Source organism: Physeter macrocephalus, chromosome 13 (genome assembly GCF_002837175.3).
Source record: "Physeter macrocephalus isolate SW-GA chromosome 13, ASM283717v5, whole genome shotgun sequence".
Taxonomy (NCBI): Eukaryota; Metazoa; Chordata; class Mammalia; order Artiodactyla; family Physeteridae; genus Physeter; species Physeter macrocephalus.
The window spans coordinates 79756312-79768347 of NC_041226.1; the positions used below are offsets into that span (position 1 = coordinate 79756312).

The window sequence follows — 12036 nt, forward strand, 5'->3', positions numbered from 1 at the left end:
ATGTTAGGGGAATCATACGTTATTTGTCCTTTTGTGACTGGTTTATTTCACTCAGCATGTCTTCTGGGTTCACCCGTGTTGTAGTGTGTGTGTCAGAATTTCACTCCTTTTTAAGGCTGAATAATATGCCCTTGTGTGGTTATACCACTGATAAACCCTCACACCTCTGTGTTTCTCCTTTGTTCTCACACCGCCACCACGCTTGGAGCACTTCTTACACCGGTGTGTGGGCTTTCCACACATCAGACCACGGGATCACACCAGCTGGGTGTCCTACAGTTCAGTTCACTTCTGATAAGCATCTCCCTGGGGTTAGTGTCAGAGGTTGACGGCTCAGGCCCACAGACTGACCCCACTTCATATGCCACAAGCCCCAGGTTGTCACCCGGGCTTCTGACCAACTGGCTGTAAATCGGGGTTCCTGTGACCCTCTCCTAGAGTTTGATAATTTGCTGGAAGCGCTCACAGAAGTCGGGGGGAGCACGCCTCAGGTTTACTGGCTTATCCCGTAGGAAAGGATACGGTTCAGGACACAGATGAGCAGCCGGATGGAGAGGCGAGGCACAGGGGCCGAGGTCCAGAAGGGTCCCAAGCGCAAGAGATTCTGTCCCCGTGGAGTTGGGCTGCCACCTTCCTGGCACATGGGTGTGTTCCCCACCCTGGAAGCTCTCTGAACCCCACGCTGTTGGGATTTTACGGAGGTTTCATCACAGAGGCGTGAGGGATGGTTAACTCAACCTGCAGGCCTCTTTCCTTCCCGAGAACGGGGCGGGGCGGGGCTGGGCTGGAAGCTCCGAGCTTCTAGTCATGGCTTGGTCTTTGTGGTGACCGGGAGCCATCCAGAAGCCCACCTGGAGTCGCCTCATGAGAACAAAGGGCGCTCCTGTCACCCAGGAAACTCCAAGGGGTTTAGGGGCTGTGTGTCAGGAACAGGGTCAGAGACCTAGCATGAGAACAGAAGATGCTCCCAGTGGTCTCGTCAGGACGTTCCAAGGGTTTCAGGAGCCTCGTGCCAGGAACCGGGGGCAGAGACCAGTACATATGTGTATGTGTTTTATTTCACAACCGAATTTTGTTTATCCATTCTTCTGTTCCTAGACTTTTGGGCCGTTTCTAGCTTTTGGCTCTTGTGAATAATGTTGCCGTGAACATGGGTGTACAGATGTCTGTCCTGAGTCCTTTCAGTTCTCCCGGGTATATTCCTAGGAGTGGAATTGCTGGCTCATACAGTGACTCTGTTCAGTTTTTGAGGAACTGCTGCGCTGCTTCCACAGCAGCTGCACCATTTCACATTCCCATCAGCAATGCACAGGGGTTCCTGTTTCTCCACATCTTTGCTGACACTTGTTGTTTTCTGTTTTGTTTTGTTTTTTTGATAATAGCCATCCTAATGGGTGTAAAGTGGTATCTCGTTGCTCTTTTTCTATAGTTGATATCGTTCTACTGTTGATAATAAAAGCAGTATTTTTTCATTATCATAATAATACTGTTAGCAATAATAGCCAAGCTTTTATGTTCTGGTTCCTGTAGAAAGTGCTTTTTATCTGTGAGTTCAGTCCTCACCGCAGCTCCAGAGGATAAGTACTGTTGGGGTATTCAGGGCATAGGGTACACATAATACCCTCCTTTTAATCTGTCCGTGTGTAGGACCAGCTGAGGGTTCGGCACTGCCGTCAGGCTGACTGGGAAGTGTTGCCTTGGCTTACGGGCGTGACTGCTGGAAAATGTGGCTCCGTCTGCAGCTTGGCTGGGTTTGCCAGTAGTTACCAGTCAGTCCTGGGGCAGCGGGGCAGCCCCGGTGCCGGCCCTAGAGCCTGAGGGCTGGGGCAGGCCGAGTGATTCATTCTTCTTCGAGGGATGATAGAGAGAGCAGCACTGGACCCTCTCCAGGAGGGTGCTGGGTCACGGAGGGGGTGGGGGTGCCGTGGTGTTCCTCTTTACCAGTGAGAAGAGGTCACAGAGCTGGTGGTGGGCACGTGCTCAGGGGTCACAGGGCTGGTGGTGGGCACGTGCTCAGGGGGTCACAGGGCTGGTGGTGGGCACGTCCTCGGGGTCACAGGGGTCACAGGGCTGGTGGTGGGCACGTCCTCAGGGGGTCACAGGGCTGGTGGTGGGCACGCGCTCGGGGGTCACAGGGCTGGTGGTGGGCACGCGCTCGGGGTCACAGGGCTGGTGGTGGGCACGCGCTCAGGGGGTCACAGGGCTGGTGGTGGGCACGTCCTCGGGGGTCACAGGGCTGGTGGTGGGGCACGTCCTCAGGGGGTCACAGGGCTGGTGCCGGGCACATGCTCAGGGCGTCACAGGGCTGGTGGTGGGGCAAGCCATAAAGAGTGGAACTTGCTGATTGTGCAGACATCTGTTGAATCTGGGCTTCTTGAATTTTGCTGTGCACAACTCATTTAACTGGGAATTCTGGTCTGATTTTGAGTCACCATAGAGTGCAAATGAGTGCAAATGAATTTTCCCTTTTCAGGTATTTCTCCTCATGGAGTTTCCAAAGTTAACCTTTGAAAATTACACTGAAAAGATAGTCCCAGAGGGTTGTTTTCAGGTGGATGAGACAGTGGTCAGTGCCGTCTGTTGTTTTCGGGTGGATGTGTGAGTGTGGTCAGTGTCATCTGTGGTGGCGGGTTGTTCACAGCTCTTGGCCTCTGAGCGTCTAGCAGCCTGGCATGAGTGTTCTGCTCTCAGCCCCACTTTCGGAAGGGGGTTTTGGGGCTGAGAGCCGGGGGTGGTGAGGGGGGCAGATGAGGCTCTAAGAAGAACCAGCCATTGCATGTTTATGAGTGATTACCTGCATCAGGAGTGACTGCATCACTTTGTTCTGTCTAAAATTCCTATTTCTGTGTCTTAATCCTGTGTTTCTGTGTGTGTGTGTGTGTGTGTGTGTGTGTGTGTGTGTGTGTGAGAGAGAGAGAGAGACAGAGAGAGAGACAGAGAGAGACAGACAGAGAGAGAGGGAGAGAGAGAGACCCCCTTTAATCATACGTGCGTAACTGCATTGTCGTCCAAGGGCTGTTTGCAGGGGTCACATGAAATCCCTAGTTTTCATACCAAACTGAAACCCAAGTAACTTTGAAAACTTTCCTTTTTTTCCTGTTTGTTTTTTAAAATATAGGGAATGACATATTTGCTTAAATTGGTGATCTGTTATGCTAAGTATTCTTTATTTGGCTGTTGAACCAAAGGAATAACCTCTTCTGGGAGTAAGTTTCCATCCCGGTGTCCTCAGGTTACTTCAGCATATTCTAAGGAAAGCTGTCCCCGTCTGATTTTAAACGTGGGCATTTGAGAAGGAAAGACGTGAAACCATGTTTTTACCGTTATCACTTTGTAACAGTTGAGAGTGAAACTCTAGGATCACAGTAACATTTCTGTATTGCATTTTTTTTTTAGTAATTACTGTGGCTTTTTGATTTTGGAATAGGTTTCCTTTTTGAAAGAGCAAGTTTAGCATAAATGTTGTAATTCAGTGTCATTAATGCTTAATTTTCTGTAAAGAAAATGTGCCAGGTCCCAACATACAGACTCCTCTAGCTAGCCATCATGTCAGGGTCATTTCCTTACCAAAGACAAACACCAGCTTCCTTTAAACGGTGAGTTTCTCTTCTGCGTTAAATTTTGATTTGATTTACTAATATTTTTATCGAATAAACAAAGCTGAGATTCCTTCTCCGTGATGTCCCCTGGGCTGCGTGTCTCCGGGCGAGTTCCCGAGTGTCCCCCTTGTGGCCGGAGGTGGCAGTGCTCTGGTCAGGCTTCACCCTGCGTGTTTGTGTCTTGGACCTGTGTGTGGTTTCTTGTTTGAAATACTCCCTCCTGGAAGACAGATCTCTTCCAAGAGTCTGCCTGAGGATATTTCACATTTTGCTGCAAACGCACTGGATATTCTTCCTGAATATGTGAAACTCATTTTATTCACACAGATGTAGATGTGTATTTTACACGTGCGCGCGACAGTTTCTTAAATTCGAGGGAGATGGAAGGAAAGCAGCTGGGAGGCCGGTTCTGTAGTGAGCGGCGCGGGTGCTGCTCTCCTTCAGGGAACGCGGAGGCGCTGGCTCTCCCGTGAGTTAGGACGTGAGCCCCGCCCTGGCTGGGCCGCTGCCGGGGGCACCCGTGGGCTCGGGACGCTCCCAAGTCCCGGGTCACGTGTGCACCTCAGGCACCAGGTTTCTTTTAAGTGGTTATTTCTGACGCGCTGAGTTTACTTTCTCCCGTTTCTCATCAGTGAACAGTGAAGGCACTTCTGGTAAATGTTCCTTTAGGATCGGGTGAGCTTGGAGTGCTGAGTCGTGAGCCGTGCTTGGCAGTGATGTGGGAACTTAAATGACTCTCACTTGCTACTCGTGTGATGTTTAATGAGCATTCGCACTGCCACTTCCTAAGTTTCTCATTTTCCAGTATTTTCTGTCTATTTTTGGCATTCCAAAGTGATGTGAAGCGCGAGCTGGATTTTGGACGCAGTTATTACTCTGGCTGTGAAAGAGCAGAGTGTTTGATAGAAATATAACCTGTGCAGGGAGAGGGACAGGGTGACACAGAAGCTTGTTTCATTTGTGTGGCTGGGAAAAGCCTCTGCCCTCACCCCCTTCTTCGGCATGGAATGGGTTTGGGCGCGTGCGTGTGCATGGGTACGCGTGACGCTCCGTTTCTGAAGGCACCCGGGATGGGGCTGTGCCTCTCCACGCTCTCTGTCCCTGATGCACGTTTTTTGGGTGGGGAGAGTATGAAATGCAAGCCTGGCCCTTCTGGGGCGTGTGGGGAACCTCACCTGTGTACAGAGCGGCCTGCGGTTGGGCGGTTGGTAATTTGTTCTGGAACGTGGAAGTGAGTGTCCCTCTAGAGTAACATGATACACGCACACTCACACGAACACCGATGTTACTGGGCGCTGTAGGGCGCGTTCTGTGAGCGTGGCCGCGTCCCGGTGACCGTGATTAACACCCCCTGGTTCAAGGACGCACCCCTGGGTCAACTGTCCTGTAGCAGTTTGGGGTCAGGGTCCATAGTCTTCAGTAATAGAGATGCTCTCTTTTAAAGAAGTTTTATTCGTAAGATAGTATGTTGAAAGTAATCCAGGCATGCAGAAGCAAAGCGCGTGGGGCAGAAGAGCCGATGAGATGACGAGCAGAGGTCTCTTTCCCCCTCCCCGCCTCCTGGCCCTCACCCCTGGGAGACCCCGGCCCCCCACCACGAGCCGCCTTCTCCGCGCAGCCCCTTCCTGTGTGGGGACTTCTCTGCCTGATTTGTGTCCTGCAGACTTTCTCTCTGACTTGCTGTCCTCCCTTTGCCTCTCTCCTGTTGGTTCCCTTTATCAGGAATGCTAAGCGGTATCCTTTATCTCGTGTCCGTGGACATCGACAGTCATCTCTTGATGCCCCGCTTTGTGACACGAGGACTTACCCTTGACCTTTTTCCACCTTTGCATTCTGTTTTTCATACTCCAAGGTTGTTAACAATTGCACTCGGTTCTAAAATCACAGCCAACGTCCATTCGACAGATATTCACTTGAGTGGCCACTGTTGTGGGAACGGGGGGAAAAACGGTGAAAAAACAACAGACTGTCTACGCATAAGTCCGGAAGCCTCCCTGAGGCCCCCTGAATAGAAAATAGGGTGGCGTGGATGATGGGGAAGGGGACGGGGCCCTGCGCTCCCTGCTGGCCTTGAGTAAAGAGAGGGGAGGGGCTCTGAGAGGATAAAGGCGGCTTAGGGCAGAGCAGCCCCATGCGCGGTGTGGATCTTGTTTGGTTCCTAATTCAGATAAGCCAAGTACAAAAGTCACGCTGTGAGGGACCGGGAAATTTGAATATGGACTTGCATCAGATAACATTAATGAGTTATTACGAATTTGTCAGGTGTGCCTGATGGTGGGGTTGCAGTTACAGAGGTGGCCCCTCTGGGCAGGGTGGACATGGAAGTGTCGGTGCTGGGCTTTGCTGGGAGGCGTCCAGGAGGGAAGAGGGTGTGAGAGCAGCCGGGGGCTGGTAGCTGTGAGGCTCAGCGGGGGCACACGTGTGGGGGGTCCTCCCCACTCCTGCGCCGCGCTCGGAAATCTCTGTAACAAAGGCTCAGACGGAGGTTCAGGCGAGCCCACCAGGGCAGATTATCGCTAAATGAACTAGGAGGAGGCTCAGCAGTTGACAGCCAGTAGGAAGGAGCACAGGGTCGAGGAAGCTGGCAGCACAGAAACCAGTGACCGTGGGGCTTAACCCTGGAGAGCGAGCGCCTGACCGGGGGAGGGAGACTGGTCTCCAGGCCGGGTGACAGACGGTGGGGACTCAGAAGCGGGAGCCAGCGCTGGGGTTGTCCTCAGGGCTGAGCGTCGCCCGGGGGCTCCGAGGGCTCAGTGCACACAGCCTGGCGGGAGGGCCGTCACCGGCGCAGAGAGCAGGGCTGTGGAGCCTTCAGACGAGAGGCGGGGGAGATGAGGGAAGACGAGAGGGGGCCCTTACCCTTCCAGAAAGAGGCGGAGAAGAGCCTGTGAGAGCTGGGTCCTGAGGTTGCCGGGGTTTGACTGCCTTTGCCTCTGGAAGCACCGCCGGCGCCAGGGCCGCCCCCGGGGGTGGAGGGGTGGCTGCGTAGGGCTGCCGTGCTGCCCTAGCCCGGGACGCGCGGACTTGCCGTTTCTGGAAGGTAACGCTGCCTGCTCATTTGCTTTGTTGCCTCCTGAATATCTGGTTAGATTTTACCCTCCGTGGCTCTTAATCCGCTTTTCGTACTTGCGTTTCTGCGCCTCACTGGGCCACGCTCACTTGGAGCCCGTTCCTCACATCTTTCCCTCCCCGGTTTCCTCCTCACTGCCCTGTTCACCTGTCCACCAAGGTTTTCGTCTCAGCGACCGTCGTGTTCATTTCTGGAAGCTGTTGCATTCGTTTCCGGATGTTCTTCATTTTCATGATGCCTCTTTAATTCATTGGGGCCCCAATTCCTTCCAGGCATCTTAAGCACATTTGCCGTACAGCCTCCTAGATTATCCTGTTAATTTCGACGTCTCGGGCACTGGTCCCCTCGTATGTTTTCTGTTCACACTCTCTTGGTGGTTCCTTCTTCATGAGCTTGTGCTTGATTTTATGGATTGTTCTTTCATGGATGGCTGTTCAGTGGGTACCTCTGCACCCTGGGTTGCAGAAGTACCTACAGAGGCGGCTGACATTGGCTTCCTCAGGGCAGGGCTCCCAGAGAGCTTTCTTGCCCTTGGCGAATCCTGGTGGTCCTGCAGGAGATGGGGTGGCCTTGGATCGCACGCTTGGCGGGGTCAGGCTTGGTTTGGTTTCTCACAGGCTGTGTCCCCCATCCCTGAGGGGCCAGCACACTTCCTAGCTGCTTCTCTGGCTGGCGGACGGAAGTCTCTAGGCTTTTCCTTTCATTAGCCGTGCGGGTCAGCAGAGCGCCACCCGGTGGGTCGGGGCAGTCCTGTAGCGGCCCTGCTTGCAGCCCGGCCCCGGGGCACCCCCACCACCGCCAGGGCTTTGCGGCCTCCTTTACTTTTGGCACCTGGCGGGGGTGGTCCCCATCCCCCTCTTCTTTTAGCACATCTGTGTTTAGCTTCTGTTGTTAGTGGCGTTTTGTAACATTTATTGCGAGAAAGGGGGCACGTGCTGCGTCCCTCGGCCCTGGAAGGTGGCGCTGTGCTGTCCTCCTGGCTCCCCGCCCTCGTCCCAGCGAGTGGAATCTCTTTTAGCCGTTGGATGGGCCAGAACAATGTCCTGTTTTTCTTAGGATACTGGGAAGGCTGAGTATTCTCTAATATGTTTCCTGTGCATTTTCCTCTGTTATGCGTGGCCATGACTTGGCCTCTGTTATGTTGCAGTGACGCTTCAGAGTTTTCTGGTGGAGGCGCTAGAGGCCGCCTGAGGCTCGCAGGGGTCCCGCGAGCCTGCTCGCCCTGCCACCACGGACGACTGTCCCTGGAGCCTGGGCCTGGAGCGCTAGCCAGCGCTGCCCTCCCGGGTCTCCCGCAGGTGGCACGCAGGTGGCACGGCGGCAGTTGCACCTTCTGCAGGGGGCGTGTTGGCGGCTCCTTCGTGTGACAGCTCATTGAGCGTCTGGACCCAAGGCTTTGGGCACGTGTTCGTGACACCTCCCAGCCCAGAAGTTTCCGTTTAGCGACCAGCACATTGTGTGCTTTCTTTTTCTGAGGGAGAAAAGACAGCCTCTTTGGACTGAAACCTTGATTTGTCTGGGTCTCTTCTGCCTGCCCCTTATTTTTATAGGATATTAGTAGATTGAAGCTTGCTGTTGAACAAACTTCTTCCTTGTAGTTCCCGTAGTAAATTGACTGCACTGTATTAACCGTGATGTTGCGAGGTATGTCTTAAGTTTAAGTAAAATGAGGCAGTTGGCAAGTTATCTGCTTTAAAAAAATTTAAAGCAGATCAAGTCATTCTCGTGAAGTGACCTTGCTTGCGCCCGTGTTGCTGTGTGTCTTCCTCCGTGCGCTGTTTATGACCCCCCGGGGCGGTCCTTTAGGCTTCAGCCACCTCCCTTTTCTGTCGTTGTGCATGCTTCCCCCAGATTGCAGATTGTAAAGATGAAAAGGCATTTTTTTCTTCAGCTGGAAACGTCGTAGTTTTTTCTTCCACAGTTAAGTGCTTAGCTGCAGATACAAGACTGGGAAGCAAAGCGTGTTAGCTAGACTAGATTGGCTTTCCTCCTTGTATTTCTCATGGTTTAGAAGCAGTTTATTTCCTGTGGGGTTCTGCTTCCATCCCATGGGCAGAGAGAATTCTTTCAACTAGGAATAACACCTTCTGTTTTGTTCGTTATTTTCCGCTGTTTGCAAAACCCTTACAGTGAGGCATTGAAAGAAGATTTAGGTAAACAGCTCCATAGGAGGAGGGGGACCCACAGCTGAAGACAGTGCGTTTTGCTTTGGGCATTTTTGGGGGTTTCTGTTGCTGGGAAGATAATGGAGATATTGAGCAGTTGGAATTAGGGACCCGGAGCTCAGGAGTGCTTGGGGTGGGAGGGAAATGCTGCCCAAAGAGAGAGATTCTGGACAGGTGTGCTCAGCATCCTTTTACCTAACACGCCGGAGGGGCACCGGCAGCCATGTGTACAGCAGGACCCCGCAGAGGAGGCAAGGGAGGAAGGGGGTTGTACAAACCGAGGCCCCCAGGCAGTGCTCATCACAATTCCTCCTTTCCTCCCCACCAGCCCCACTCTGATATCCAGCCTCAGTAGCCTTGGAGAACCAGTGATAGACGCACCCCACAGAACCTCAGTGACAGACAGACAGACAGACAGACACACACACACACACACACACACACACACACAGTGCCAAGGAATCAGTTGGCAAGCACTTCTTCAGTACCTATTCTGAATAAATCTCTCTTGAATGGAGTTGGATGAAAGCCATGTAATGTTCAGTACTTGAATCCTTGCAGTAACCGTGACCGCTTCCCTGGTCCCTGGTGTGGAGGTTCCTAAGGCAGTGTGGTTTTTTCTTGTTGCCCTGCGTGGGGTGGCTTTCCTTCTTTGTTACCCTTGTTTAGAGGGACGTCTGCATCCTCAGTGACCTGGATCCCTCCAAATACAGGCCAGCCCGTGGGTCTTGATGTCTGAATATTGTTACGTGTCTGCCAACGTTGTCTCTGATGCTGTGGGCCTAACAGTTCACCCGTACTGCACGCCTGAGCTGCATGTGTAGCTTATAGATTAGTTCTTTTTTGTTCGCTGACAGCAATGGTGCATAGTCTGTCAGAGTTTCAACCTGGGCTGGGAGGACGGGCTGGAGGAGGCGCGGGTGTGGAGGCCTCTGGGCTCAGGGAGCCGACCGTGCGGCGGAGATGGGGCTGGGGGCCCGCTGGCTGCTCGGGCTTCTGTCCCGCCGCCCGTTGGGTTGGGGGCTCAGCCGGGCCAGAAGCTGGGGCCGCGCGGGGCTGCTGCGTGTGGTCGCCTCTAGGGTGGAGCCATAAACCTGCCCTACGTCTTTATTTCAGAAAAGCCCGTGTCACCCAAATCTGGAGCCTTGAGGAGCCCTCCCAAAGGATTTGATACGACTGCCATTAACAAAAGCTATTATAATGTGGTGAGTAATCGCAAAACATTTTTGAAGAATAACTTGTTTTTTTGAATGTCTCTAAAACTGAGCCGTGTAGAATGTAGGTAAAGTGCCCGGAGAGGGAGGAAGGATATAAAAATCACGTATCGTCCGCCACACAGACACAACCACCGTGAATGTTCTGCTCTGTTTCCTTCTGACCTCTGTATTTCTATAATTTTCTTATATTTTTGTATTAATGTGCGGAATAGTACCCTGTTCTTATTGCATAACTGGGTATTGTGATCATTTCCCCATACGGCTACAGAGCTTCAACAATGGGCTGTTAAACAGGTGCACAATGTGATTTACAGGTTTTATGTGCATCAAATGCCATTGTACTCATATTTGGAGTAGATCGTCAGTTTTCCAGATCAGTACAGTTTCTAGTTTATTTGGTATGTTAACGTAGTCTTTCCTGGGATTGATATGTGTGTATATATATCAAGGAGCATGAAATTAGAGGAGAGTGTCTAGACATTGTACCTAGTGAAGACAAGGGTTTCAGAATCCTAAAATTTGCTGCATTTTGAAACTTGAGCACTTTGTGAGCTTCAGAAGTACCTGTGGCATTAAATCTAATATCTAATCCAAACCTCCTTTTTCCTGAACCGTTCCATCTGCTGGAAATGGGAAACGATAGTCTCGATTTGGGTAAATTTTACATTGCCGCTATATATCTACCTGGTGTGATAAGCCGGCAAGGTAAACTTTCTAAACTTGGCTATGTTTTGAATTCTGTGGGCAGTGTGCACTTATTTAGTTATTTCTTGACCCACTCCCAATCTTTTTTTATTTTCTTGATCGGGGATATAAATCTGAGTCACGAGACCTTTGAGGATTTGAAGTAAAATAGCAGCTGCTGAGTGTTTCCTGGCAGCAGCCCTTTCATCATGAGCGTTTCATCTCCGGTGCTTTTAGGAAGAGATGGTGCAGAGTCGTGCAGACCCGAACCAGTGACCTGGGGCTGTGCGCTCAGCTCTCTCCTACGCGTCTGCCCCCAGATCTTGCAGCGCAAGTTGGCCTTGGGGACCCTCGTTCATTTCTTAAGGATTTGTCGGGGGCTCGCTTTGCCAGGCCCTGCTAAAGGCGTTGCTGACGCAGCGGTGAAGAGAACGGCAGGAACCCCTCACCGTCGGTGTTTCCTCTCACCTCCTGCCCCCGATTCGCGGCCTCCTCTTCGCAGGACTTCACTTCTGTACCTCTTCTGCTGCCCGGTCTCCGTGCGCCAGGCCGCTGAGCGCACCCCCGGTGGCCCGTGGCCTCCCCTCTCCTCGTGTTGGTCACCTCCTTCCCTTGAATCTCTCCACCGCCTCGCGGGTCTGTCCCCGTTCTCGTTAGCGCTCTTCACCGGCCTCATCTGGACTCCGACCCCCGCTGGCAGAGCACGCCTGCGTCCCGAGGGCTCAGGGCGCCTGCCTTTCCTGGCTGAGCTCTGCTCTCCAAACCCTCCACGTTTGAATCTTTGTCTGTTCGGGGTTTGTTCCTGGGACGTGGCTCTGCCCACATATTTGCTTTTTAGTACGTGGAATGTGTTATGTGTGGTGTCCTGTGCTTCCTCAGGGTTTGTTAGGAGGAAAACTTTCAACTCACGGAGCTGCCTTTTCTTCGTGCGTTCTTATGTGAGACGTTGGGGGGGCTCCAGCGAGCAGGGCACTCTTAATCCACAGTGATGTTCCAAAAAGGGAGATCCTTATCTTCCACTAGTGTCTGTCCAGATAATCGTATCAGAGGAAAGCAGTCGGTGCCGTGTGAACTGGTGCCAGCAGCACTGTGCTAGTCTCCGGGAACCCTGCTTCCATTGGGTGTTTTGTAAAACTAGGTAGCCGTGCTTGTCTAGAAACCCTGGTGGGTTGTTTTCTTCGGCGTTGTGTATCGTGTAATCCTCTCCATACTGAAATGTAACCAGTGCTGTTTTAGATTTCCTTCTTTTTTTTTTTTTTTTTTGCGGTACGCGGGCCTCTCACTGCTGTGGCCTCTCCCGT

The 12036-nt window shown here is 52.3% G+C and overlaps 1 protein-coding gene across 13 annotated transcripts in view; it reads left to right on the forward strand.

Annotated features, from left to right (window-relative positions):
• The first annotated feature begins 473 nt into the window (after positions 1-473).
• The window catches only part of ARHGEF7 (Rho guanine nucleotide exchange factor 7), a 61896-nt gene continuing 50333 nt past the window's right edge, over positions 474-12036 (forward strand). For 4 of the 13 annotated variants that reach the window (XR_003682585.2, XR_003682587.2, XR_003682586.2 and 1 more), the window contains exons 1-2: positions 474-645; positions 9951-10039. Coding sequence is in view for 8 of the 13 variants with exons in the window: in XM_028497506.2 (XP_028353307.1) it covers positions 537-645; positions 9951-10039 (198 nt within the window). In the remaining 5 variants the exon portion in view is untranslated. The remainder of the gene's footprint in view (positions 646-9950; positions 10040-12036) is intronic. The other 9 variants (XR_003682588.2, XR_003682589.2, XM_028497505.2 and 6 more) reach the window with 6 other exon arrangements.